The sequence below is a fragment of the Daphnia carinata genome, unplaced genomic scaffold (assembly GCF_022539665.2).
Source record: "Daphnia carinata strain CSIRO-1 unplaced genomic scaffold, CSIRO_AGI_Dcar_HiC_V3 NW_026452975.1, whole genome shotgun sequence".
Lineage (NCBI taxonomy): Eukaryota > Metazoa > Arthropoda > Branchiopoda > Diplostraca > Daphniidae > Daphnia > Daphnia carinata.
In genome coordinates, this window is record NW_026712482.1 from 1 (window position 1) to 25,722 (window position 25,722).

Sequence of the window (25,722 nt, forward strand, 5' to 3'; positions counted from 1 at the left end):
AGTCATTGCGGTAAGTGAAGTATTGTAGAAAAGACCACGCTTCGTCATCCGTTAAGACATCCCAAAGGTTTCTTTCTGTACAAACTCCACACATTCCCATTTTGCAGCAATCTCCACTAAGCTAGTCTCCCACTTTGCGAAACGTTGCTGTATTGGCCTTAAATATGGATTGAGACAAAAGCTACCGACGTCAGGCCACTTGACTGCTGGCACGACCTCTAAGACCACACCATCACTCCAGTTAAACACGGCTTCAAAAACCATTATCAATCAATGTTCTTTACGTTTCACGTTTTCAATGAACCTGCCAGGGATCGAACCTGGAATCTCCTGATCCGTAGTCAGGCGCGTTATCCATTGCGCCACAAATCCACTGGCGAATGATGAGTGACTAGTTAAGAAACTTAACCAAGGGCCACAACAGGTGTTTAACAAATGGATAAGAAATTTATTTCCCCAATTCGTTTAAGCAAATTACTTGTGTTCTGAATGTTACTTTACCCAAAGTGAGACTGGCAGACCGAAGGGAGATTCTTTTTACTTAACATACACTTATGAACACCGTCACCGTGATGGTAGGATTCAGCGACCTGGCAAGGCTTGCAGGGTTCTTTAGTGGAAATGTTTTGTACGATACTCCATTCAGTGAACCAAATTCCTTCCTCGAAATAGAAGGGATGCCTCCAGTCATTGCGGTAAGTGAAGTATTGTAGAAAAGACCACGCTTCGTCATCCGTTAAGACATCCCAAAGGTTTCTTTCTGTACAAACTCCACACATTCCCATTTTGCAGCAATCTCCACTAAGCTAGTCTCCCACTTTGCGAAACGTTGCTGTATTGGCCTTAAATATGGATTGAGACAAAAGCTACCGACGTCAGGCCACTTGACTGCTGGCACGACCTCTAAGACCACACCATCACTCCAGTTAAACACGGCTTCAAAAACCATTATCAATCAATGTTCTTTACGTTTCACGTTTTCAATGAACGTGCCAGGAGTCGAACCTGGAATCTCCTGATCCGTAGTCAGGCGCGTTATCCATTGCGCCACAAATCCACTGGCGAATGATGAGTGACTAGAACTTAACCAAGGGCCACAACAGGTGTTTAACCAAATTACTTGTGTTCTGAATGTTACTTTACCCAAAGTGAGACTGGCAGACCGAAAGGAGATTCTTTTTACTTAACATACACTTATGAACACCGTCACCGTGATGGTAGGATTCAGCGACCTGGCAAGGCTTGCAGGGTTCTTTAGTGGAAATGTTTTGTACGATACTCCATTCAGTGAACCAAATTCCTTCCTCGAAATAGAAGGGATGCCTCCAGTCATTGCGGTAAGTGAAGTATTGTAGAAAAGACCACGCTTCGTCATCCGTTAAGACATCCCAAAGGTTTCTTTCTGTACAAACTCCCATTTTTGCAGCAATCTCCACACATTCCCACGTCAGGCCACTTTTTGCAGCAATCTCCACGCCTTATAAGCATATACCGTGGCAAACCGAATCAATGTTCTTTACGTTTCACTTTGCGAAACGCCACCAATTAGTTAGCTTAGCTAATTAATAGATTCCAGCCTTGGATGATTCCACGGCGAACTAGTATCAAACAGTTCTTCATCCTCACGGAGCCTTCCACGCCAAACCAGTATCAGTCAGCTCTTCACCTCTACGATCAGTTCGTCTTCACGTGATCATTGACGTCAAGAGTGACCTCATATTAACTGATAAAAGCTGTGACAAGAAGGGGGCTCGGGGTCTGAGTTTAGTGCGTTATAGTACAGTGTGTGTCTGTGTCCAGAGCGTTGAAGTGTAGTAGAGTTTTAGAGAATCTTACATTACACCTGTGATTAGTCTTGTTAGTCTTGTGAAAATACACTTAGTAATTAGTAAGCCGAGTTGAAAGTCATTTACAAGTTAAACATTACATTTGGTGAACGTGTCCAGTTTTGAACTTTGTTCAAATCCGACGACCCCGGACTCCTGCCCAGCAGCAGACCAGCAGGTCTACCCACTTAAACATCGCAGACGACCGGAAATCGTCTAGAACTCCCCGCTACAAGGGTAAGTCACCTAAATGTCATCTGACAACTTAGCAATAGATATATACAAGCCGTCAGCCCCAGTAGAAGAAACTGTAGAAGTAAAAGATCGTCCTACAAGACGAAGCGTAGTAGATACTAAGCGTACAACCCAAAAAGTATATCCCAGTTTAGAAAACGAGCAGAAGAGTGAAATAGCAGAAGTTCGTATTGTACCTTTTCAAAAAAGAACTAGAAGCGCTGAAAGTAGCCCAAGGGACAGCGACGAGGAGAAACAATTAACGAAATATCATTCTACAGAGAATCTACCCAGTAAAAAGAGAAATAAGCTAGTAGAGGAGAGGGATATTCTAAAAACTGCACTAATAGAGATTCATCAAACAATTAATCAGTATAAATTAGAACTAGAAGCAGCTAAAGATAAAGCAACAACCAAACAGCTAAAAACACGCCTAAAAGATAAAGACTTAGAGTATAAATTAATTTCGGAAAAACTAATCGCGGCTGAAACAAAAATACAAGAGCTTGAAAATCAAGGTTTAGCCTTACTACAGACAGCTACTATCCAGCAACAAACCATCGAATATCAAGCAACCAGCTTAACCCAACAGTTAGAGCAAACGCAAGGAGAAAAAACCAACCTAATAACCACCCTAGTAAAAAAGACCCAGGACGTTCAAATCTTAGAATCAACCATAAGAAAAGTAGAAACCGAACACACATCAGTTAAAACCAAGTTAATTAAGGACAAGAAAAAGCTTCAACAGGAATTAGAGAAATTGAAAGAAAGGGAAAGCCAACTAATTGGAGAAGGAACAACCTTATTGAATAAATACAGTAACATCCAAATAGAATTCGAGAAACTACAATTAAGTTACAAAGCTCTTGAAACAAAAAGCATTGATCAGGAAAAAGAAATTAACGCCTTACAGGTAGAACATAAGAAATTAATAGTACATATAACAGATAAGAATCAGGAAATTTCGCATCTAAACGATACAATAAAAACCAAACAGGCAGAGTTGGAATTTCTAAGACAGGAACAAATTGACCAGACAAGCAAATTTGTTAACCTACAAACAGAAAACAATCAACTTAAGCACAATTTGAACATTAGCCAGATTAACGAAACAACCTTACACGATAAGCAAACTAAGCAAACAATAGAAATATCAACGTTACAAACGGCTAATCAGTCGTTAGAAGAAAAGTTTAGAAGGCTACAACAAACAATCGCGAGTGCCGCAAGCACAAACGAGTTGGAGATAGCACAACACACCCTGGCCATACAGAATAGGAAAATCGTGTCATTGGAAAACGAATTAACGGAACTAGGACAAGCACTCCAGTTAGCGAAACAGGCAGCGGAGCGAGCAGCTAAACTAGATACCGAAAACAATTATCTTAAAGGAAGCATAGAACAACTAAATAAAAACAACCTGACACTCTTAGAACAACTAGCACAACCGGCTATCGAAACCGATACAACTAACGAAACACCAAGAATGACAGCAAACGATGATATACGAGCATTAGCAGTAGCCATTACACGTAGAGACGAAACACAGAACATTCCTATTTATAGTGGCAATGTGAACGACCAACCGATAGGAGTATGGTTAAGAGATGCGGAGGCAATAGCAACGATTCACGAATGGCCGAGGGAATCCACCAAAAAGATTTTAGCCACAAGGTTAAAGGGGACAGCATTGCAATGGCATATCGATAGACTACGGGTAGCACCGAGAGAATCGTATAGCGATTGGCGGAATGCATTAAAGGAACATTTCAAACATCCCGCGGATAAAGCCAAACAGAAATCGAAACTACTGTCAGTAAAACAATCACCTAACCAACCCGTTAGACATTTTATTGATAAAATAACACAGGCATATAGTGCGATCTACAAGGAAGGCGATGAGGAACAAGCAGAAAGCGCTGAACTAACAGCTCTTAAAGATGATACACTAATCAAAATGTTACTAGATGGATTGCTGCCAACCATCAAGACAATTCTATTCCATAATAAATACCCTAGCACCCCAAACTGGCAAAATTTCAAACAAGCAGCGTTAGAGTCAGAAGAAATCGCCTACAACACACAGGCACTAGAACTAAAACCGATATTCAAATTTGAAGCACCGAAACCGACTAGAGATATAGAAGCTGAATTAACTCAAACAAAACTGGAATTAGAAGAGTTAAAAAACAACCTAACGAAATTAAATCTGTCAGGTACAGCGTCGAAATCGGGACAAGATTGGTCCGTAAACAATATTGACACCTATAAGCAAGGTAGGGATTCGTCAAGATATAATAACGTTAAATGGGAAGATCGACAGCGATCTAGGGATAATTCGTATAGTAGAGACCGTAGAGATCACTCTTACAACCGTAACAGATCGTACGACAGGAACCGGTCCGAGTCGCGTGAACGGTCATACGGTAAAGAACGATACCAGGACAAGAGGTATCAGAATAGGGAGAGACTCGATTCTCGGACAAGGCGTTACGACGAGCGTCCAAGATCCAAGAGCCCTCACCCATCGGCAGAGCTAGCGAGAAAACAAAGATTAAGTGGTAATAACAGAGAAAACACTGTTACTTGTCATAGATGTCTCAACACAGGACATATAGCGAAAGATTGTCGGACCAAAAATCCGAGAAGGTTCCAATCAAAAACAGAATAGGAAAGATTAAACAAACATGTAGATTAATTAGGATACCCGTGGAATTTAGTAATCAGAAAGCACAAGCTTTAATCGACACAGGTGCAGCAGCTAGTATTATTTCATCTGAGAGATTTGCCTTATTACCTCATAAAGCGATCGTAACTGAATTAGAAACTAAACCTAGTCAGTTGTTTGAATCTGCGTCAGGAAACATCATGCACCCATTGGGATGTTTCAAATTAAGTCTTAAATTAACACCAAATTGCAGACTAGAGCATGACTTCTTCGTGTTGCCTGAAACACAAGAAGGATGTATTTTAGGACTAGATTTCTTCAAAAAGTACAAAACAAAATTAGATATAGCTAATAAAACACTAACATTATCTGTAAACGGAGTAGAATCTGTAATTAGCCTTAAGAAAATTAATATACCTATATATAGCATTAAGGAAAGCCAAACAGTAACCTTTGAACTGTCACACCTGAAAGGGAAAGACAGACTAGAAATGGAGCAAGTATTACATAACCACAAATCAGTTTTCGCATCCCAGTTGATAGAACTAGGACGAACAAATGTACTCAAGCATAAGATAGTAACTACGGGAAACCCAAAAATGAGAGGAACCTATAGAATGCCAGCAGCTATTAAACCGATAGCTAAGCAGCAAATCGAAGAAATGTTGAAATACAACATCATCCGAGAAAGCCATAGCGCTTTTAGGGCATCAATAGTGATGGTAAAGAAGAAATCAGGAGAACTACGATTTTGCGTAGACTATAGGGACTTAAACGCAGTGACAGTCAAGGATCGGTATCCTCTACCACGAATAGACGATACATTGACCTTGCTACACGGAGCGAAATTTTTCTCAACACTCGATTTGTTCAGTGGGTACTGGCAAATCGAGATAGCTGAGGAAGATATTCATAAAACCGCATTTACAGCAGAAATGGGACACTTTGAGTATATAAGGATGCCGTTTGGTCTATGCAACGCGCCGAGCACGTTCCAGAGGACAATGGAAATTGTTCTTCGAACGTTAATTGGCAAGTGCGTAATGGTATATATTGATGACATCATTGTATACAGCACCAGCATGGCCAAACACGTACAGCATCTGACCTCGACGTTTCGCCTTTTACAAGCAAATGGACTTAAAGTCAAAATTCAAAAGTGCAAATTTGCAGCTAACGCGGTAGAATATCTTGGGCACATAGTGTCACAAAAAGGAGTCATGGTAGACCCAAACAAGATAAAAGTGGTAAAAAAGTATCCGGCACCAAAAAAACCCGGACCAAGTCAGAGCATTCCTAGGACTCGCAAATTACTATAGACGGTTCATAGATCAGTTCGCCAACAAAGTCCATGTACTAACACGGCTCACGAGGAGCACAGTACCATGGCAATGGGGGCAGGAGGAAACAAGCGCTTTTGAAGGCATCAAGGAATGTTTATGTTCCGCCCCTACCCTCGCATATCCTGATTTCGCGCGCCCTTTCATCTTACACACGGATGCGTGCGGGTATGGAGTAGGCGGAATCCTCTCTCAGATGCCACATCCAAATGCCAACCCAGGGCCCAGTGAGGAATCAATAAATGATTCAAGAGTAATAGAAGAGTCGACAGACGAATGGAATAAGTCTCTAGAACACCCTATTGCATACACCTCTAAGCATCTAACTGATGTTCAACTAAAATGGTGTACCACAGAGAAGGAAGCGTATGCGATTATTCACTCAGTAAAAGCATTTTTTCATTACCTATACGGCACTAACTTTGTAATAGTGACCGACCATAGGCCTCTGCAATACATCCAAAAAGTCAGGGAGCCAACAGGAAGATTGGCCAGATGGTTCTTATTCTTGCAACAATTTGAGATGGAAATTCAGTATAGGCCTGGTAAACTGCACCAAAATGCTGACGCATTGAGCAGAATACCGGTTAATATTGTAGTATCACAGCAAGTCGTAGCTGACGACTGGCTAATTGCTCAGCAAGAAGATACCTTTTGCAAAGAAGTAGTAAAAAACTTAGAGAAGGCAAACAAGGATGCAGAAGACGAATTTCGATATTTACCTAGCGGACTTTTAACCACAGCTAGGGGAAAAATCGTAGTACCGGCGACGCTACGAAAAGAGGTTATGGAGCAATATCACGACCACAAATTGGCTGGTCACCTAGGAATAACAAAAACGACCGCAAACATTAGTAATAAATACTTTTGGCCAAAGATGGCTAACGATATAAAAACTCACGTACTTAACTGCTTAACCTGTGCGAAAAGAAAAATTTCTGGATCTTGTAAAGCTGCACTCCAACCAATCCCTGTTACAGACTACGTCTGGCAACGATTGGCCATGGATATTGTAGGCCCAGTTCCAGAAAGTGAGAAAGGAAATAAATATATCTTAGTAATCATGGAGTACACAACGAGATATATTATAGCACTTGCGCTTAAGGAAGTTTCCGCCCAGACTATCATTCGCAAGTTTATTAAGCACATTGTAAACAACGAAGGGTTACCCTCGCAGATCCTAACGGATCGAGGTTCGAACTTCCAATCGCAAGCAATGGCTGAATTGTGTAAACAGCTAGGTGTGAAACAGTTAAGAACTACAGCATACCACCCGCAAACAGATGGTGCTGTTGAGAGATTTAATAGGACATTAGGGGACATGTTAACAGCCCATGTCGCTCATAACCCTGCCTTGTGGGATGAGCACCTCGACTATGTAGTCGCGGCTTACAACCGGACGCCTCACTCGAGCACCGGTGAAACCCCTTTTTACCTATTAAAAGGCAGAGATGCATTAGAACCATCGGACTTAAGACCTCCGATGAGAAATAGGCTTCTAGAGGATCAAAACAACATTTATACGCAACAATGGCACGAAGCTTTAGAATTAGCCAAAAGTAAGCTAATCGTAGCACAGTCAAGACAAAAGGTGAATTACGATCGTTCATCGAAGGAATGCTCGTTTGAGCCAGGAGACTTAGTGCTATTGAAAGAAATGAAGCCACAAACAGGTAAATTTTATATGCGTTGGGATGGACCTTTCACTATCGTAGATAAGTTGTCTGATTTGAATTACCTAATCAGGAGAACAACAGAAAACCATACTATGGTTGTGCATGTGAATCGCCTCAAGAAATGGAAAAGCAAGGAAGACGCGGAAAACGTAACTAAAGAAAGGGAAGAAGGTAACAGCGTAGAACGTAACCCTAGGAGGGAATCAGAAAACGAAGAAAGAGAAACACAGAGTGAGATAGAAATTGAAAGTAGGGAAAGGGAATTGAGTATCCAATGTCAAGGAGAGACAGCAGCAACCGCTGTAAGACAAGCAACAGAAGGGGAAGATAGCAATCGGCAAGAAACAGCACAGTTACCGACCGAAAGCGGTAAAGCACAAATTAAGCAACCTAGAGTGAGACGGAAAAGGCAGGATGATATCGGAATACCTGTTAGAAGATCGCTAAGACAAGCAATCAAACAGCCACAAAGACTCATTACGGAAATGTAATTACAGATGAGGAACGTTATTGCAACTATCGTCTTCATTATAGCTGTAGGAATAACCCACTCAATAACCATCGACACCTGCAACTGCTCACAACCAGTAATTAAAGGTATTTTAGATTTAGACGATCCCGACTACTGTTCACACCCTGAACCAGTAGAAATTCCAACTAAAATCAATTACCGATTCCTAACCAAAAACAAAGAACCCATAACATGGGAAGGGTACGCATGCACCCAGTGGTTATCAACCAAAGAAATATCCACTAATTTCCTTTTAAGTCATGACACTATTTTTAAGAAGCAAATTTTAAAAGTTAGTGCTAATGAATGCTGGAACACGGCACAGTATCCAAATACATGCGTGAATAGCCCGATGGTAAAGGACGGAAAAACATTTAAATACCTCCAGGAGCCTGAGGGAGAAGGTCACTGGATGACAACACAGGTCTACACAACTAAGAATTGTGTAACTCAAATAGTTCAGTTATCAAAGGATTGTCACGATTGCCCAGTAAAGTCACCGTTTGGTATAATAGCGAATTCTAGTAAGGCAGAATTTTCGAATCATAATGAACTAACGATCGTTTGGAAAGCACCAGATGCAAAAGAGCCCACCTGTGAAATAAATTCGGTATTTCAAGGTAGAGGTAACTTAACGAAAAGTAAGAAACAAAATAGGATAGAAGATCATGCAGCTCAGTTAGAATTTATCATATCTGCTAACAAAACGCAAATCTGCACGAACATAACCGTCTATCCGGTAATCGGGTTACCCGATTCCTACATAGATATTATAGAAACCCCTAAGCGACAGAAAAGAAGCTATGATAGAGAAGTGATAGGATTATTAATGTTAGCTAGCGATCCTAGTCGTTGTTTGGCGTACATGCCACGCAGTGGAAAATTCTCGACCCCAACTTGTGCATTCGACACCACCCTGTCAATTGAAAAAGAAACGCAGAAGGTGATAACCAACGGTCAAGCTTTCAAATTTCTTGCTAATGGAATGGTAATGCAAAGCTATCTCGAGCATTGCATTCACCAATTTACAGAAAACAACACGGGAGTCAAGAAATGCGGTAGTAGTTTAGATGAACTAAATAACCCGACGGATGTATGGTCATTAGAACCCAACCCGATGACATTTGGATTAGTTCCTTTCCATATGATTCAAGCTCACACAGGTAATTGCTTAACCGTAAACATAACACTGGATTATCCTGTAACTGTTACACCGTGTGAGAATGGTAACGTGAACCAAATATGGTTACTAGAAATTCTAGAATCATCCAATGAGGCAATAGATGGGGAAATACAAGAACAAAGAGGGCCACAAGTAACTAGATGGGATAGGAATCGCACACGCAAGTTCGACAAAATGAGTGACCACATACCGTTTAATCCACCAACTTTATACGGTAAAATTCAGCCCACCACCAATTTGGATTACTGTCTAACTATATCGGAACAACAGACTCTCACGTTACTGTTTTGTAACCAAAGTAGCTCTATCGAAGGTTACCCTAAACAGGATTTCGGCTACGTAAATGGGAAACTAAGAATTCTCACAACCAACACTTGTGTTACGCCGATGACGGCGCAGTCATGCGACAGTGAATTTAGTAATAGAATGTTATGGAACTACAATGAGATTGACAGGCAATTTGCCTTAAAGGACAATCCATTTTGTCTAGTCCCATTTTACGAAGACAAGACGGTGCGAGCACTTCCCTGCGATTCCTCACAAAAGTTGCAAGAATGGATTTTCCAAAGAACCCTTGCAACCCCATTTTTTCCAATGGACAGAATAGAAGAGGTAACTACCATTTCGAATAGAAGGGAAGAGAGAAACAAAAGAAGACAAGAAAGGTTAATTGAACTAAATGATTCTGGTGAAGTTTTGAACACCAAAGGCAACGAGACAAAAACTCAATTAACAGATAGCGTTAGGACGTTGCTAGACATTGAAAATCGCCAGTACATTGAAGGGCAGGCGATCAAACACGAATCACAATTGGCCAACGAAGTCCGTCAATTATATTGCAAAATTACTTCACTACAGCGTAATCAAGCTATGGTTTTAGCACAAACAAATGGACTGCTTGCAGCCCGTGCACTAAATCTAGATACATGTAGTAGAATAACCGGAAACGGCAAAAGTTTAATTTTACAGAAATGTGAAATTGTACCTGTAAAAATGGCCGCTGTACAAACACAGTGCGGCTATCAGCCATTTTTTCAGGCAGACCCGAAAACCAATTTCACTGTTGGAAAGGATGGTTGGTCACTTCATCCTTTCCAGGATTGTTTCTGGAACGGTCAATATGTAAATTTCAACGATAAAACCTATACATGGATAAATGGAGAATGGAAACTCCAAGAACCATCAATTCATGTGGTAAAACTAAAATTGATTACAGCATTTGAGGAATTACCTCTAAAAACGTACGATTATTTGCCTCAGCATCATTCGATGTATGAGCCAAATAACGTAGAACAATTAAATGTTTTAACGGAATTAATTGGTAGAGTGCAACTATCTAATACTAATTCACTTTCTGGATTAGTCTTAGATAACAAGGCCCAGGTTGATTTCTGGGATATATCCAATTGGGTTTCCATATTTAAGTATGGAATACTAGCAGTGAGTGTAATAGCTGTAACAATCTTGATTGGATATGTCTGCATTGCATTTATACCATTTGCTACAATCTTCAATTTGTGTAAAAAGAAAAATAACACTAACAATCACGAGCAAGAAATTCCCATGCTGTCACATATCCATAATGATACACAAATCATTCCGGGTAAGGGACTCTGTTGGAATGACGGATGCCTCATTGCACCCCAAAAATGAAATTTGTAACCACAAGTAGAAACAAATTTATATGCGATGTTAAACGTAAAATTTGTAGCATCTATGTAACTAATAAACCTACCTATCATTTGTACCTAGCCAAACCTAAAAAAAAAAAAAAAAAAAAAAAAAACGTCCATAGACAACCAACCTTTAAAGTTGTGTATTCTACTGGAAATACAAGGAACTAACCAGCATAAGATCGGTGCCAATCAAAAGCCGACGGAGAAGACGGTGTACGTTCTGCATTGCCACTGAGTGATGGAATTCTTCCTGCAATTGTTCATTGAAGAAGAGCGATGAACGACAGTTGCGGTGATAGATATCCTCACCAGACTCGAGCCACCAGAGCAATCGTGCAAACCGGACCGGGTAAATGTCGCGGTAGCGAGCATAACCTGGAAACTGACTGGAAAAAGAATAAACAAGTCAAATGGAATGCTAAGAAAAGAACCAATTTGCGACTTACACATAATAGCGGTCGGTGGAACTGACTCGTCGGAACCCGAAGTCAAGAGGAGGACAATTTTCAACACTCATCGATGGCCGATAGGAATTGAAGAACAGTTCTCGATCAGTGGGAAGAAATCTTCGGAAGAGCAAATGAGGCTTGTGATACGCTATAACTTCGAAAATCCACAAAGCAGTATCAACGGCAGCACGATGAGACACAACGCATGTAAAATCAAACTCCATCATGCACAAGGGAGCTCGACGAAGGGCAAGAAACGAATGAAACACACCGGAACAAAAAGCAACAACTATAAGGTTCGCATCAAAAAAAAAAAAAAAAAAAAAAAAAAAAAAAAAAAAAAAAAAAAAAAAAATAATCCTTACCTATCCCCTCCACTATTCCACTCTCTTACTAACAAGAAATGTTTAGCAATTGTAATCCCTACGGAAGAAAGAAAAGAAGCAAATGCATAAATTAGAATTAGAAATTTTGTAGACCTATCTGTTTCATTATAACTTCCGTATACATAAATATATTCTCCAACCCTGTAACCCCAAAGGCAACTTCTGTAAAAAGGGGAGGAATGTGATGAGGACATATACCGAAGAACGCCACCAATTAGTTAGCTTAGCTAATTAATAGATTCCAGCCTTGGATGATTCCACGGCGAACTAGTATCAAACAGTTCTTCATCCTCACGGAGCCTTCCCACGCCAAACCAGTATCAGTCAGCTCTTCACCTCTACGATCAGTTCGTCTTCACGTGATCATTGACGTCAAGAGTGACCTCATATTAACTGATAAAAGCTGTGACAAGAAGGGGGCTCGGGGTCTGAGTTTAGTGCGTTATAGTACAGTGTGTGTCTGTGTCCAGAGCGTTGAAGTGTAGTAGAGTTTTAGAGAATCTTACATTACACCTGTGATTAGTCTTGTTAGTCTTGTGAAAATACACTTAGTAATTAGTAAGCCGAGTTGAAAGTCATTTACAAGTTAAACATTACATGGGCCACACATCCACTGGCGAATGATGAGTGACTAGTTAAGAAACTTAACCAAGGGCCACAACAGGTGTTTAACAAATGGATAAGAAATTTATTTCCCCAATTCGTTTAAGCAAATTACTTGTGTTCTGAATGTTACTTTACCCAAAGTGAGACTGGCAGACCGAAGGGAGATTCTTTTTACTTAACATACACTTATGAACACCGTCACCGTGATGGTAGGATTCAGCGACCTGGCAAGGCTTGCAGGGTTCTTTAGTGGAAATGTTTTGTACGATACTCCATTCAGTGAACCAAATTCCTTCCTCGAAATAGAAGGGATGCCTCCAGTCATTGCGGTAAGTGAAGTATTGTAGAAAAGACCACGCTTCGTCATCCGTTAAGACATCCCAAAGGTTTCTTTCTGTACAAACTCCACACATTCCCATTTTGCAGCAATCTCCACTAAGCTAGTCTCCCACTTTGCGAAACGTTGCTGTATTGGCCTTAAATATGGATTGAGACAAAAGCTACCGACGTCAGGCCACTTGACTGCTGGCACGACCTCTAAGACCACACCATCACTCCAGTTAAACACGGCTTCAAAAACCATTATCAATCAATGTTCTTTACGTTTCACGTTTTCAATGAACCTGCCAGGGATCGAACCTGGAATCTCCTGATCCGTAGTCAGGCGCGTTATCCATTGCGCCACACATCCACTGGCGAATGATGAGTGACTAGTTAAGAAACTTAACCAAGGGCCACAACAGGTGTTTAACAAATGGATAAGAAATTTATTTCCCCAATTCGTTTAAGCAAATTACTTGTGTTCTGAATGTTACTTTACCCAAAGTGAGACTGGCAGACCGAAGGGAGATTCTTTTTACTTAACATACACTTATGAACACCGTCACCGTGATGGTAGGATTCAGCGACCTGGCAAGGCTTGCAGGGTTCTTTAGTGGAAATGTTTTGTACGATACTCCATTCAGTGAACCAAATTCCTTCCTCGAAATAGAAGGGATGCCTCCAGTCATTGCGGTAAGTGAAGTATTGTAGAAAAGACCACGCTTCGTCATCCGTTAAGACATCCCAAAGGTTTCTTTCTGTACAAACTCCACACATTCCCATTTTGCAGCAATCTCCACTAAGCTAGTCTCCCACTTTGCGAAACGTTGCTGTATTGGCCTTAAATATGGATTGAGACAAAAGCTACCGACGTCAGGCCACTTGACTGCTGGCACGACCTCTAAGACCACACCATCACTCCAGTTAAACACGGCTTCAAAAACCATTATCAATCAATGTTCTTTACGTTTCACGTTTAAAATGAACGAGCCTGCCAGGAGTCGAACCTGGAATCTCCTGATCCGTAGTCAGGCGCGTTATCCATTGCGCCACAAATCCACTGGCGAATGATGAGTGACTAGTTAAGAAACTTAACCAAGGGCCACAACAGGTGTTTAACAAATGGATAAGAAATTTATTTCCCCAATTCGTTTAAGCAAATTACTTGTGTTCTGAATGTTACTTTACCCAAAGTGAGACTGGCAGACCGAAGGGAGATTCTTTTTACTTAACATACACTTATGAACACCGTCACCGTGATGGTAGGATTCAGCGACCTGGCAAGGCTTGCAGGGTTCTTTAGTGGAAATGTTTTGTACGATACTCCATTCAGTGAACCAAATTCCTTCCTCGAAATAGAAGGGATGCCTCCAGTCATTGCGGTAAGTGAAGTATTGTAGAAAAGACCACGCTTCGTCATCCGTTAAGACATCCCAAAGGTTTCTTTCTGTACAAACTCCACACATTCCCATTTTGCAGCAATCTCCACTAAGCTAGTCTCCCACTTTGCGAAACGTTGCTGTATTGGCCTTAAATATGGATTGAGACAAAAGCTACCGACGTCAGGCCACTTGACTGCTGGCACGACCTCTAAGACCACACCATCACTCCAGTTAAACACGGCTTCAAAAACCATTATCAATCAATGTTCTTTACGTTTCACGTTTTCAATGAACCTGCCAGGGATCGAACCTGGAATCTCCTGATCCGTAGTCAGGCGCGTTATCCATTGCGCCACACATCCACTGGCGAATGATGAGTGACTAGTTAAGAAACTTAACCAAGGGCCACAACAGGTGTTTAACAAATGGATAAGAAATTTATTTCCCCAATTCGTTTAAGCAAATTACTTGTGTTCTGAATGTTACTTTACCCAAAGTGAGACTGGCAGACCGAAGGGAGATTCTTTTTACTTAACATACACTTATGAACACCGTCACCGTGATGGTAGGATTCAGCGACCTGGCAAGGCTTGCAGGGTTCTTTAGTGGAAATGTTTTGTACGATACTCCATTCAGTGAACCAAATTCCTTCCTCGAAATAGAAGGGATGCCTCCAGTCATTGCGGTAAGTGAAGTATTGTAGAAAAGACCACGCTTCGTCATCCGTTAAGACATCCCAAAGGTTTCTTTCTGTACAAACTCCACACATTCCCATTTTGCAGCAATCTCCACTAAGCTAGTCTCCCACTTTGCGAAACGTTGCTGTATTGGCCTTAAATATGGATTGAGACAAAAGCTACCGACGTCAGGCCACTTGACTGCTGGCACGACCTCTAAGACCACACCATCACTCCAGTTAAACACGGCTTCAAAAACCATTATCAATCAATGTTCTTTACGTTTCACGTTTTCAATGAACCTGCCAGGAGTCGAACCTGGAATCTCCTGATCCGTAGTCAGGCGCGTTATCCATTGCGCCACACATCCACTGGCGAATGATGAGTGACTAGTTAAGAAACTTAACCAAGGGCCACAACAGGTGTTTAACAAATGGATAAGAAATTTATTTCCCCAATTCGTTTAAGCAAATTACTTGTGTTCTGAATGTTACTTTACCCAAAGTGAGACTGGCAGACCGAAGGGAGATTCTTTTTACTTAACATACACTTATGAACACCGTCACCGTGATGGTAGGATTCAGCGACCTGGCAAGGCTTGCAGGGTTCTTTAGTGGAAATGTTTTGTACGATACTCCATTCAGTGAACCAAATTCCTTCCTCGAAATAGAAGGGATGCCTCCAGTCATTGCGGTAAGTGAAGTATTGTAGAAAAGACCACGCTTCGTCATCCGTTAAGACATCCCAAAGGTTTCTTTCTGTACAAACTCCACACATTCCCATTTTGCAGCAATCTCCACTAAGCTAGTCTCCCACTTTGCGAAACGTTGCTGTATTGGCCTTAAATATGGATTGAGACAAAAGCTACCGACGTCAGGCCACTTGACTGCTGGCACGACCTCTAAGACCACACCATCACTCCAGTTAAACACGGCTTCAAAAACCATTATCAATCAATGTTCTTTACGTTTCACGTTTTCAATGAACCTGCCAGGGATCGAACCTGGAATCTCCTGATCCGTAGTCAGGCGCGTTATCCATTGCGCCACACATCCACTGGCGAATGATGAGTGACTAGTTAAGAAACTTAACCAAGGGCCACAACAGGTGTTTAACAAATGGATAAGAAATTTATTTCCCCAATTCGTTTAAGCAAATTACTTGTGTTCTGAATGTTACTTTACCCAAAGTGAGACTGGCAGACCGAAGGGAGATTCTTTTTACTTAACATACACTTATGAACACCGTCACCGTGATGGTAGGATTCAGCGACCTGGCAAGGCTTGCAGGGTTCTTTAGTGGAAATGTTTTGTACGATACTCCATTCAGTGAACCAAATTCCTTCCTCGAAATAGAAGGGATGCCTCCAGTCATTGCGGTAAGTGAAGTATTGTAGAAAAGACCACGCTTCGTCATCCGTTAAGACATCCCAAAGGTTTCTTTCTGTACAAACTCCACACATTCCCATTTTGCAGCAATCTCCACTAAGCTAGTCTCCCACTTTGCGAAACGTTGCTGTATTGGCCTTAAATATGGATTGAGACAAAAGCTACCGACGTCAGGCCACTTGACTGCTGGCACGACCTCTAAGACCACACCATCACTCCAGTTAAACACGGCTTCAAAAACCATTATCAATCAATGTTCTTTACGTTTCACGTTTTCAATGAACCTGCCAGGAGTCGAACCTGGAATCTCCTGATCCGTAGTCAGGCGCGTTATCCATTGCGCCACACATCCACTGGCGAATGATGAGTGACTAGTTAAGAAACTTAACCAAGGGCCACAACAGGTGTTTAACAAATGGATAAGAAATTTATTTCCCCAATTCGTTTAAGCAAATTACTTGTGTTCTGAATGTTACTTTACCCAAAGTGAGACTGGCAGACCGAAGGGAGATTCTTTTTACTTAACATACACTTATGAACACCGTCACCGTGATGGTAGGATTCAGCGACCTGGCAAGGCTTGCAGGGTTCTTTAGTGGAAATGTTTTGTACGATACTCCATTCAGTGAACCAAATTCCTTCCTCGAAATAGAAGGGATGCCTCCAGTCATTGCGGTAAGTGAAGTATTGTAGAAAAGACCACGCTTCGTCATCCGTTAAGACATCCCAAAGGTTTCTTTCTGTACAAACTCCACACATTCCCATTTTGCAGCAATCTCCACTAAGCTAGTCTCCCACTTTGCGAAACGTTGCTGTATTGGCCTTAAATATGGATTGAGACAAAAGCTACCGACGTCAGGCCACTTGACTGCTGGCACGACCTCTAAGACCACACCATCACTCCAGTTAAACACGGCTTCAAAAACCATTATCAATCAATGTTCTTTACGTTTCACGTTTTCAATGAACGTGCCAGGGATCGAACCTGGAATCTCCTGATCCGTAGTCAGGCGCGTTATCCATTGCGCCACAAATCCACTGGCGAATGATGAGTGACTAGTTAAGAAACTTAACCAAGGGCCACAACAGGTGTTTAACAAATGGATAAGAAATTTATTTCCCCAATTCGTTTAAGCAAATTACTTGTGTTCTGAATGTTACTTTACCCAAAGTGAGACTGGCAGACCGAAGGGAGATTCTTTTTACTTAACATACACTTATGAACACCGTCACCGTGATGGTAGGATTCAGCGACCTGGCAAGGCTTGCAGGGTTCTTTAGTGGAAATGTTTTGTACGATACTCCATTCAGTGAACCAAATTCCTTCCTCGAAATAGAAGGGATGCCTCCAGTCATTGCGGTAAGTGAAGTATTGTAGAAAAGACCACGCTTCGTCATCCGTTAAGACATCCCAAAGGTTTCTTTCTGTACAAACTCCACACATTCCCATTTTGCAGCAATCTCCACTAAGCTAGTCTCCCACTTTGCGAAACGTTGCTGTATTGGCCTTAAATATGGATTGAGACAAAAGCTACCGACGTCAGGCCACTTGACTGCTGGCACGACCTCTAAGACCACACCATCACTCCAGTTAAACACGGCTTCAAAAACCATTATCAATCAATGTTCTTTACGTTTCACGTTTTCAATGAACCTGCCAGGGATCGAACCTGGAATCTCCTGATCCGTAGTCAGGCGCGTTATCCATTGCGCCACAAATCCACTGGCGAATGATGAGTGACTAGTTAAGAAACTTAACCAAGGGCCACAACAGGTGTTTAACAAATGGATAAGAAATTTATTTCCCCAATTCGTTTAAGCAAATTACTTGTGTTCTGAATGTTACTTTACCCAAAGTGAGACTGGCAGACCGAAGGGAGATTCTTTTTACTTAACATACACTTATGAACACCGTCACCGTGATGGTAGGATTCAGCGACCTGGCAAGGCTTGCAGGGTTCTTTAGTGGAAATGTTTTGTACGATACTCCATTCAGTGAACCAAATTCCTTCCTCGAAATAGAAGGGATGCCTCCAGTCATTGCGGTAAGTGAAGTATTGTAGAAAAGACCACGCTTCGTCATCCGTTAAGACATCCCAAAGGTTTCTTTCTGTACAAACTCCACACATTCCCATTTTGCAGCAATCTCCACTAAGCTAGTCTCCCACTTTGCGAAACGTTGCTGTATTGGCCTTAAATATGGATTGAGACAAAAGCTACCGACGTCAGGCCACTTGACTGCTGGCACGACCTCTAAGACCACACCATCACTCCAGTTAAACACGGCTTCAAAAACCATTATCAATCAATGTTCTTTACGTTTCACGTTTTCAATGAACCTGCCAGGGATCGAACCTGGAATCTCCTGATCCGTAGTCAGGCGCGTTATCCATTGCGCCACACATCCACTGGCGAATGATGAGTGACTAGTTAAGAAACTTAACCAAGGGCCACAACAGGTGTTTAACAAATGGATAAGAAATTTATTTCCCCAATTCGTTTAAGCAAATTACTTGTGTTCTGAATGTTACTTTACCCAAAGTGAGACTGGCAGACCGAAGGGAGATTCTTTTTACTTAACATACACTTATGAACACCGTCACCGTGATGGTAGGATTCAGCGACCTGGCAAGGCTTGCAGGGTTCTTTAGTGGAAATGTTTTGTACGATACTCCATTCAGTGAACCAAATTCCTTCCTCGAAATAGAAGGGATGCCTCCAGTCATTGCGGTAAGTGAAGTATTGTAGAAAAGACCACGCTTCGTCATCCGTTAAGACATCCCAAAGGTTTCTTTCTGTACAAACTCCACACATTCCCATTTTGCAGCAATCTCCACTAAGCTAGTCTCCCACTTTGCGAAACGTTGCTGTATTGGCCTTAAATATGGATTGAGACAAAAGCTACCGACGTCAGGCCACTTGACTGCTGGCACGACCTCTAAGACCACACCATCACTCCAGTTAAACACGGCTTCAAAAACCATTATCAATCAATGTTCTTTACGTTTCACGTTTTCAATGAACCTGCCAGGGATCGAACCTGGAATCTCCTGATCCGTAGTCAGGCGCGTTATCCATTGCGCCACACATCCACTGGCGAATGATGAGTGACTAGTTAAGAAACTTAACCAAGGGCCACAACAGGTGTTTAACAAATGGATAAGAAATTTATTTCCCCAATTCGTTTAAGCAAATTACTTGTGTTCTGAATGTTACTTTACCCAAAGTGAGACTGGCAGACCGAAGGGAGATTCTTTTTACTTAACATACACTTATGAACACCGTCACCGTGATGGTAGGATTCAGCGACCTGGCAAGGCTTGCAGGGTTCTTTAGTGGAAATGTTTTGTACGATACTCCATTCAGTGAACCAAATTCCTTCCTCGAAATAGAAGGGATGCCTCCAGTCATTGCGGTAAGTGAAGTATTGTAGAAAAGACCACGCTTCGTCATCCGTTAAGACATCCCAAAGGTTTCTTTCTGTACAAACTCCACACATTCCCATTTTGCAGCAATCTCCACTAAGCTAGTCTCCCACTTTGCGAAACGTTGCTGTATTGGCCTTAAATATGGATTGAGACAAAAGCTACCGACGTCAGGCCACTTGACTGCTGGCACGACCTCTAAGACCACACCATCACTCCAGTTAAACACGGCTTCAAAAACCATTATCAATCAATGTTCTTTACGTTTCACGTTTTCAATGAACCTGCCAGGGATCGAACCTGGAATCTCCTGATCCGTAGTCAGGCGCGTTATCCATTGCGCCACACATCCACTGGCGAATGATGAGTGACTAGTTAAGAAACTTAACCAAGGGCCACAACAGGTGTTTAACAAATGGATAAGAAATTTATTTCCCCAATTCGTTTAAGCAAATTACTTGTGTTCTGAATGTTACTTTACCCAAAGTGAGACTGGCAGACCGAAGGGAGATTCTTTTTACTTAACATACACTTATGAACACCGTCACCGTGATGGTAGGATTCAGCGACCTGGCAAGGCTTGCAGGGTTCTTTAGTGGAAATGTTTTGTACGATACTCCATTCAGTGAACCAAATTCCTTCCTCGAAATAGAAGGGATGCCTCCAGTCATTGCGGTAAGTGAAGTATTGTAGAAAAGACCACGCTTCGTCATCCGTTAAGACATCCCAAAGGTTTCTTTCTGTACAAACTCCACACATTCCCATTTTGCAGCAATCTCCACTAAGCTAGTCTCCCACTTTGCGAAACGTTGCTGTATTGGCCTTAAATATGGATTGAGACAAAAGCTACCGACGTCAGGCCACTTGACTGCTGGCACGACCTCTAAGACCACACCATCACTCCAGTTAAACACGGCTTCAAAAACCATTATCAATCAATGTTCTTTACGTTTCACGTTTTCAATGAGCCTGCCAGGAGTCGAACCTGGAATCTCCTGATCCGTAGTCAGGCGCGTTATCCATTGCGCCACAAATCCACTGGCGAATGATGAGTGACTAGTTAAGAAACTTAACCAAGGGCCACAACAGGTGTTTAACAAATGGATAAGAAATTTATTTCCCCAATTCGTTTAAGCAAATTACTTGTGTTCTGAATGTTACTTTACCCAAAGTGAGACTGGCAGACCGAAGGGAGATTCTTTTTACTTAACATACACTTATGAACACCGTCACCGTGATGGTAGGATTCAGCGACCTGGCAAGGCTTGCAGGGTTCTTTAGTGGAAATGTTTTGTACGATACTCCATTCAGTGAACCAAATTCCTTCCTCGAAATAGAAGGGATGCCTCCAGTCATTGCGGTAAGTGAAGTATTGTAGAAAAGACCACGCTTCGTCATCCGTTAAGACATCCCAAAGGTTTCTTTCTGTACAAACTCCACACATTCCCATTTTGCAGCAATCTCCACTAAGCTAGTCTCCCACTTTGCGAAACGTTGCTGTATTGGCCTTAAATATGGATTGAGACAAAAGCTACCGACGTCAGGCCACTTGACTGCTGGCACGACCTCTAAGACCACACCATCACTCCAGTTAAACACGGCTTCAAAAACCATTATCAATCAATGTTCTTTACGTTTCACGTTTTCAATGAACGTGCCAGGGATCGAACCTGGAATCTCCTGATCCGTAGTCAGGCGCGTTATCCATTGCGCCACACATCCACTGGCGAATGATGAGTGACTAGTTAAGAAACTTAACCAAGGGCCACAACAGGTGTTTAACAAATGGATAAGAAATTTATTTCCCCAATTCGTTTAAGCAAATTACTTGTGTTCTGAATGTTACTTTACCCAAAGTGAGACTGGCAGACCGAAGGGAGATTCTTTTTACTTAACATACACTTATGAACACCGTCACCGTGATGGTAGGATTCAGCGACCTGGCAAGGCTTGCAGGGTTCTTTAGTGGAAATGTTTTGTACGATACTCCATTCAGTGAACCAAATTCCTTCCTCGAAATAGAAGGGATGCCTCCAGTCATTGCGGTAAGTGAAGTATTGTAGAAAAGACCACGCTTCGTCATCCGTTAAGACATCCCAAAGGTTTCTTTCTGTACAAACTCCACACATTCCCATTTTGCAGCAATCTCCACTAAGCTAGTCTCCCACTTTGCGAAACGTTGCTGTATTGGCCTTAAATATGGATTGAGACAAAAGCTACCGACGTCAGGCCACTTGACTGCTGGCACGACCTCTAAGACCACACCATCACTCCAGTTAAACACGGCTTCAAAAACCATTATCAATCAATGTTCTTTACGTTTCACGTTTTCAATGAACGTGCCAGGGATCGAACCTGGAATCTCCTGATCCGTAGTCAGGCGCGTTATCCATTGCGCCACACATCCACTGGCGAATGATGAGTGACTAGTTAAGAAACTTAACCAAGGGCCACAACAGGTGTTTAACAAATGGATAAGAAATTTATTTCCCCAATTCGTTTAAGCAAATTACTTGTGTTCTGAATGTTACTTTACCCAAAGTGAGACTGGCAGACCGAAGGGAGATTCTTTTTACTTAACATACACTTATGAACACCGTCACCGTGATGGTAGGATTCAGCGACCTGGCAAGGCTTGCAGGGTTCTTTAGTGGAAATGTTTTGTACGATACTCCATTCAGTGAACCAAATTCCTTCCTCGAAATAGAAGGGATGCCTCCAGTCATTGCGGTAAGTGAAGTATTGTAGAAAAGACCACGCTTCGTCATCCGTTAAGACATCCCAAAGGTTTCTTTCTGTACAAACTCCACACATTCCCATTTTGCAGCAATCTCCACTAAGCTAGTCTCCCACTTTGCGAAACGTTGCTGTATTGGCCTTAAATATGGATTGAGACAAAAGCTACCGACGTCAGGCCACTTGACTGCTGGCACGACCTCTAAGACCACACCATCACTCCAGTTAAACACGGCTTCAAAAACCATTATCAATCAATGTTCTTTACGTTTCACGTTTTCAATGAACCTGCCAGGGATCGAACCTGGAATCTCCTGATCCGTAGTCAGGCGCGTTATCCATTGCGCCACACATCCACTGGCGAATGATGAGTGACTAGTTAAGAAACTTAACCAAGGGCCACAACAGGTGTTTAACAAATGGATAAGAAATTTATTTCCCCAATTCGTTTAAGCAAATTACTTGTGTTCTGAATGTTACTTTACCCAAAGTGAGACTGGCAGACCGAAGGGAGATTCTTTTTACTTAACATACACTTATGAACACCGTCACCGTGATGGTAGGATTCAGCGACCTGGCAAGGCTTGCAGGGTTCTTTAGTGGAAATGTTTTGTACGATACTCCATTCAGTGAACCAAATTCCTTCCTCGAAATAGAAGGGATGCCTCCAGTCATTGCGGTAAGTGAAGTATTGTAGAAAAGACCACGCTTCGTCATCCGTTAAGACATCCCAAAGGTTTCTTTCTGTACAAACTCCACACATTCCCATTTTGCAGCAATCTCCACTAAGCTAGTCTCCCACTTTGCGAAACGTTGCTGTATTGGCCTTAAATATGGATTGAGACAAAAGCTACCGACGTCAGGCCACTTGACTGCTGGCACGACCTCTAAGACCACACCATCACTCCAGTTAAACACGGCTTCAAAAACCATTATCAATCAATGTTCTTTACGTTTCACGTTTTCAATGAACCTGCCAGGGATCGAACCTGGAATCTCCTGATCCGTAGTCAGGCGCGTTATCCATTGCGCCACAAATCCACTGGCGAATGATGAGTGACTAGTTAAGAAACTTAACCAAGGGCCACAACAGGTGTTTAACAAATGGATAAGAAATTTATTTCCCCAATTCGTTTAAGCAAATTACTTGTGTTCTGAATGTTACTTTACCCAAAGTGAGACTGGCAGACCGAAGGGAGATTCTTTTTACTTAACATACACTTATGAACACCGTCACCGTGATGGTAGGATTCAGCGACCTGGCAAGGCTTGCAGGGTTCTTTAGTGGAAATGTTTTGTACGATACTCCATTCAGTGAACCAAATTCCTTCCTCGAAATAGAAGGGATGCCTCCAGTCATTGCGGTAAGTGAAGTATTGTAGAAAAGACCACGCTTCGTCATCCGTTAAGACATCCCAAAGGTTTCTTTCTGTACAAACTCCACACATTCCCATTTTGCAGCAATCTCCACTAAGCTAGTCTCCCACTTTGCGAAACGTTGCTGTATTGGCCTTAAATATGGATTGAGACAAAAGCTACCGACGTCAGGCCACTTGACTGCTGGCACGACCTCTAAGACCACACCATCACTCCAGTTAAACACGGCTTCAAAAACCATTATCAATCAATGTTCTTTACGTTTCACGTTTTCAATGAACCTGCCAGGAGTCGAACCTGGAATCTCCTGATCCGTAGTCAGGCGCGTTATCCATTGCGCCACACATCCACTGGCGAATGATGAGTGACTAGTTAAGAAACTTAACCAAGGGCCACAACAGGTGTTTAACAAATGGATAAGAAATTTATTTCCCCAATTCGTTTAAGCAAATTACTTGTGTTCTGAATGTTACTTTACCCAAAGTGAGACTGGCAGACCGAAGGGAGATTCTTTTTACTTAACATACACTTATGAACACCGTCACCGTGATGGTAGGATTCAGCGACCTGGCAAGGCTTGCAGGGTTCTTTAGTGGAAATGTTTTGTACGATACTCCATTCAGTGAACCAAATTCCTTCCTCGAAATAGAAGGGATGCCTCAGTCATTGCGGTAAGTGAAGTATTGTAGAAAAGACCACGCTTCGTCATCCGTTAAGACATCCCAAAGGTTTCTTTCTGTACAAACTCCACACATTCCCATTTTGCAGCAATCTCCACTAAGCTAGTCTCCCACTTTGCGAAACGTTGCTGTATTGGCCTTAAATATGGATTGAGACAAAAGCTACCGACGTCAGGCCACTTGACTGCTGGCACGACCTCTAAGACCACACCATCACTCCAGTTAAACACGGCTTCAAAAACCATTATCAATCAATGTTCTTTACGTTTCACGTTTTCAATGAGCCTGCCAGGAGTCGAACCTGGAATCTCCTGATCCGTAGTCAGGCGCGTTATCCATTGCGCCACAAATCCACTGGCGAATGATGAGTGACTAGTTAAGAAACTTAACCAAGGGCCACAACAGGTGTTTAACAAATGGATAAGAAATTTATTTCCCCAATTCGTTTAAGCAAATTACTTGTGTTCTGAATGTTACTTTACCCAAAGTGAGACTGGCAGACCGAAGGGAGATTCTTTTTACTTAACATACACTTATGAACACCGTCACCGTGATGGTAGGATTCAGCGACCTGGCAAGGCTTGCAGGGTTCTTTAGTGGAAATGTTTTGTACGATACTCCATTCAGTGAACCAAATTCCTTCCTCGAAATAGAAGGGATGCCTCCAGTCATTGCGGTAAGTGAAGTATTGTAGAAAAGACCACGCTTCGTCATCCGTTAAGACATCCCAAAGGTTTCTTTCTGTACAAACTCCACACATTCCCATTTTGCAGCAATCTCCACTAAGCTAGTCTCCCACTTTGCGAAACGTTGCTGTATTGGCCTTAAATATGGATTGAGACAAAAGCTACCGACGTCAGGCCACTTGACTGCTGGCACGACCTCTAAGACCACACCATCACTCCAGTTAAACACGGCTTCAAAAACCATTATCAATCAATGTTCTTTACGTTTCACGTTTTCAATGAACCTGCCAGGAGTCGAACCTGGAATCTCCTGATCCGTAGTCAGGCGCGTTATCCATTGCGCCACACATCCACTGGCGAATGATGAGTGACTAGTTAAGAAACTTAACCAAGGGCCACAACAGGTGTTTAACAAATGGATAAGAAATTTATTTCCCCAATTCGTTTAAGCAAATTACTTGTGTTCTGAATGTTACTTTACCCAAAGTGAGACTG

At 42.1% G+C, this 25,722-nt stretch overlaps 1 protein-coding gene and 21 non-coding genes across 22 annotated transcripts; all 22 read right to left on the reverse strand.

Annotated features, from left to right (window-relative positions):
- Positions 1-299: 299 nt before the first annotated feature.
- On the reverse strand, positions 300-372 carry Trnar-acg (transfer RNA arginine (anticodon ACG)). The gene has a single exon. It is a non-coding gene; the product is annotated as a tRNA-Arg (tRNA).
- Positions 373-984: 612 nt separating this feature from the next.
- On the reverse strand, positions 985-1,057 carry Trnar-acg (transfer RNA arginine (anticodon ACG)). Its single transcript has one exon. It is a non-coding gene; the product is annotated as a tRNA-Arg (tRNA).
- A 10,191-nt stretch (positions 1,058-11,248) lies between these two features.
- On the reverse strand, positions 11,249-11,849 carry LOC130686371 (uncharacterized). Its single transcript, XM_057509511.2, has 2 exons — positions 11,561-11,849; positions 11,249-11,500 (listed from the first exon to the last, which is right to left on the reverse strand). The coding sequence occupies exons 1-2, from the start codon at positions 11,788-11,790 to the stop codon at positions 11,260-11,262; spliced, it is 471 nt and encodes a 156-aa protein (XP_057365494.2). The 5' UTR covers positions 11,791-11,849; the 3' UTR covers positions 11,249-11,259.
- Positions 11,850-13,173: 1,324 nt separating this feature from the next.
- Trnar-acg (transfer RNA arginine (anticodon ACG)) lies at positions 13,174-13,246 on the reverse strand. Its single transcript has one exon. It is a non-coding gene; the product is annotated as a tRNA-Arg (tRNA).
- Positions 13,247-13,862: 616 nt separating this feature from the next.
- Trnar-acg (transfer RNA arginine (anticodon ACG)) lies at positions 13,863-13,935 on the reverse strand. Its single transcript has one exon. It is a non-coding gene; the product is annotated as a tRNA-Arg (tRNA).
- Positions 13,936-14,547: 612 nt separating this feature from the next.
- Positions 14,548-14,620, reverse strand: Trnar-acg (transfer RNA arginine (anticodon ACG)). The gene has a single exon. It is a non-coding gene; the product is annotated as a tRNA-Arg (tRNA).
- Positions 14,621-15,232: 612 nt separating this feature from the next.
- Positions 15,233-15,305, reverse strand: Trnar-acg (transfer RNA arginine (anticodon ACG)). The gene has a single exon. It is a non-coding gene; the product is annotated as a tRNA-Arg (tRNA).
- A 612-nt stretch (positions 15,306-15,917) lies between these two features.
- On the reverse strand, positions 15,918-15,990 carry Trnar-acg (transfer RNA arginine (anticodon ACG)). Its single transcript has one exon. It is a non-coding gene; the product is annotated as a tRNA-Arg (tRNA).
- Positions 15,991-16,602: 612 nt separating this feature from the next.
- Positions 16,603-16,675, reverse strand: Trnar-acg (transfer RNA arginine (anticodon ACG)). The gene has a single exon. It is a non-coding gene; the product is annotated as a tRNA-Arg (tRNA).
- A 612-nt stretch (positions 16,676-17,287) lies between these two features.
- Positions 17,288-17,360, reverse strand: Trnar-acg (transfer RNA arginine (anticodon ACG)). Its single transcript has one exon. It is a non-coding gene; the product is annotated as a tRNA-Arg (tRNA).
- A 612-nt stretch (positions 17,361-17,972) lies between these two features.
- Positions 17,973-18,045, reverse strand: Trnar-acg (transfer RNA arginine (anticodon ACG)). The gene has a single exon. It is a non-coding gene; the product is annotated as a tRNA-Arg (tRNA).
- Positions 18,046-18,657: 612 nt separating this feature from the next.
- Trnar-acg (transfer RNA arginine (anticodon ACG)) lies at positions 18,658-18,730 on the reverse strand. Its single transcript has one exon. It is a non-coding gene; the product is annotated as a tRNA-Arg (tRNA).
- Positions 18,731-19,342: 612 nt separating this feature from the next.
- Trnar-acg (transfer RNA arginine (anticodon ACG)) lies at positions 19,343-19,415 on the reverse strand. Its single transcript has one exon. It is a non-coding gene; the product is annotated as a tRNA-Arg (tRNA).
- A 612-nt stretch (positions 19,416-20,027) lies between these two features.
- On the reverse strand, positions 20,028-20,100 carry Trnar-acg (transfer RNA arginine (anticodon ACG)). Its single transcript has one exon. It is a non-coding gene; the product is annotated as a tRNA-Arg (tRNA).
- Positions 20,101-20,712: 612 nt separating this feature from the next.
- Trnar-acg (transfer RNA arginine (anticodon ACG)) lies at positions 20,713-20,785 on the reverse strand. The gene has a single exon. It is a non-coding gene; the product is annotated as a tRNA-Arg (tRNA).
- Positions 20,786-21,397: 612 nt separating this feature from the next.
- Positions 21,398-21,470, reverse strand: Trnar-acg (transfer RNA arginine (anticodon ACG)). Its single transcript has one exon. It is a non-coding gene; the product is annotated as a tRNA-Arg (tRNA).
- Positions 21,471-22,082: 612 nt separating this feature from the next.
- On the reverse strand, positions 22,083-22,155 carry Trnar-acg (transfer RNA arginine (anticodon ACG)). Its single transcript has one exon. It is a non-coding gene; the product is annotated as a tRNA-Arg (tRNA).
- A 612-nt stretch (positions 22,156-22,767) lies between these two features.
- Trnar-acg (transfer RNA arginine (anticodon ACG)) lies at positions 22,768-22,840 on the reverse strand. The gene has a single exon. It is a non-coding gene; the product is annotated as a tRNA-Arg (tRNA).
- Positions 22,841-23,452: 612 nt separating this feature from the next.
- Positions 23,453-23,525, reverse strand: Trnar-acg (transfer RNA arginine (anticodon ACG)). Its single transcript has one exon. It is a non-coding gene; the product is annotated as a tRNA-Arg (tRNA).
- A 612-nt stretch (positions 23,526-24,137) lies between these two features.
- Trnar-acg (transfer RNA arginine (anticodon ACG)) lies at positions 24,138-24,210 on the reverse strand. The gene has a single exon. It is a non-coding gene; the product is annotated as a tRNA-Arg (tRNA).
- A 611-nt stretch (positions 24,211-24,821) lies between these two features.
- Trnar-acg (transfer RNA arginine (anticodon ACG)) lies at positions 24,822-24,894 on the reverse strand. Its single transcript has one exon. It is a non-coding gene; the product is annotated as a tRNA-Arg (tRNA).
- Positions 24,895-25,506: 612 nt separating this feature from the next.
- Trnar-acg (transfer RNA arginine (anticodon ACG)) lies at positions 25,507-25,579 on the reverse strand. Its single transcript has one exon. It is a non-coding gene; the product is annotated as a tRNA-Arg (tRNA).
- Between the last annotated feature and the right edge of the window lie 143 nt (positions 25,580-25,722).

Coding starts and splice junctions, on each gene's coding strand:
- LOC130686371 (XM_057509511.2), bottom strand. CDS start 11,790: ATGATGGAGTTTGATTTTACATGCGTTGTGTCTCATCGTGCTGCCGTT. Junction 11,501..11,560: donor TCCACCGACCGCTATTATGT/GTAAGTCGCAAA, acceptor TTCTTTTTCCAG/TCAGTTTCCAGGTTATGCTC.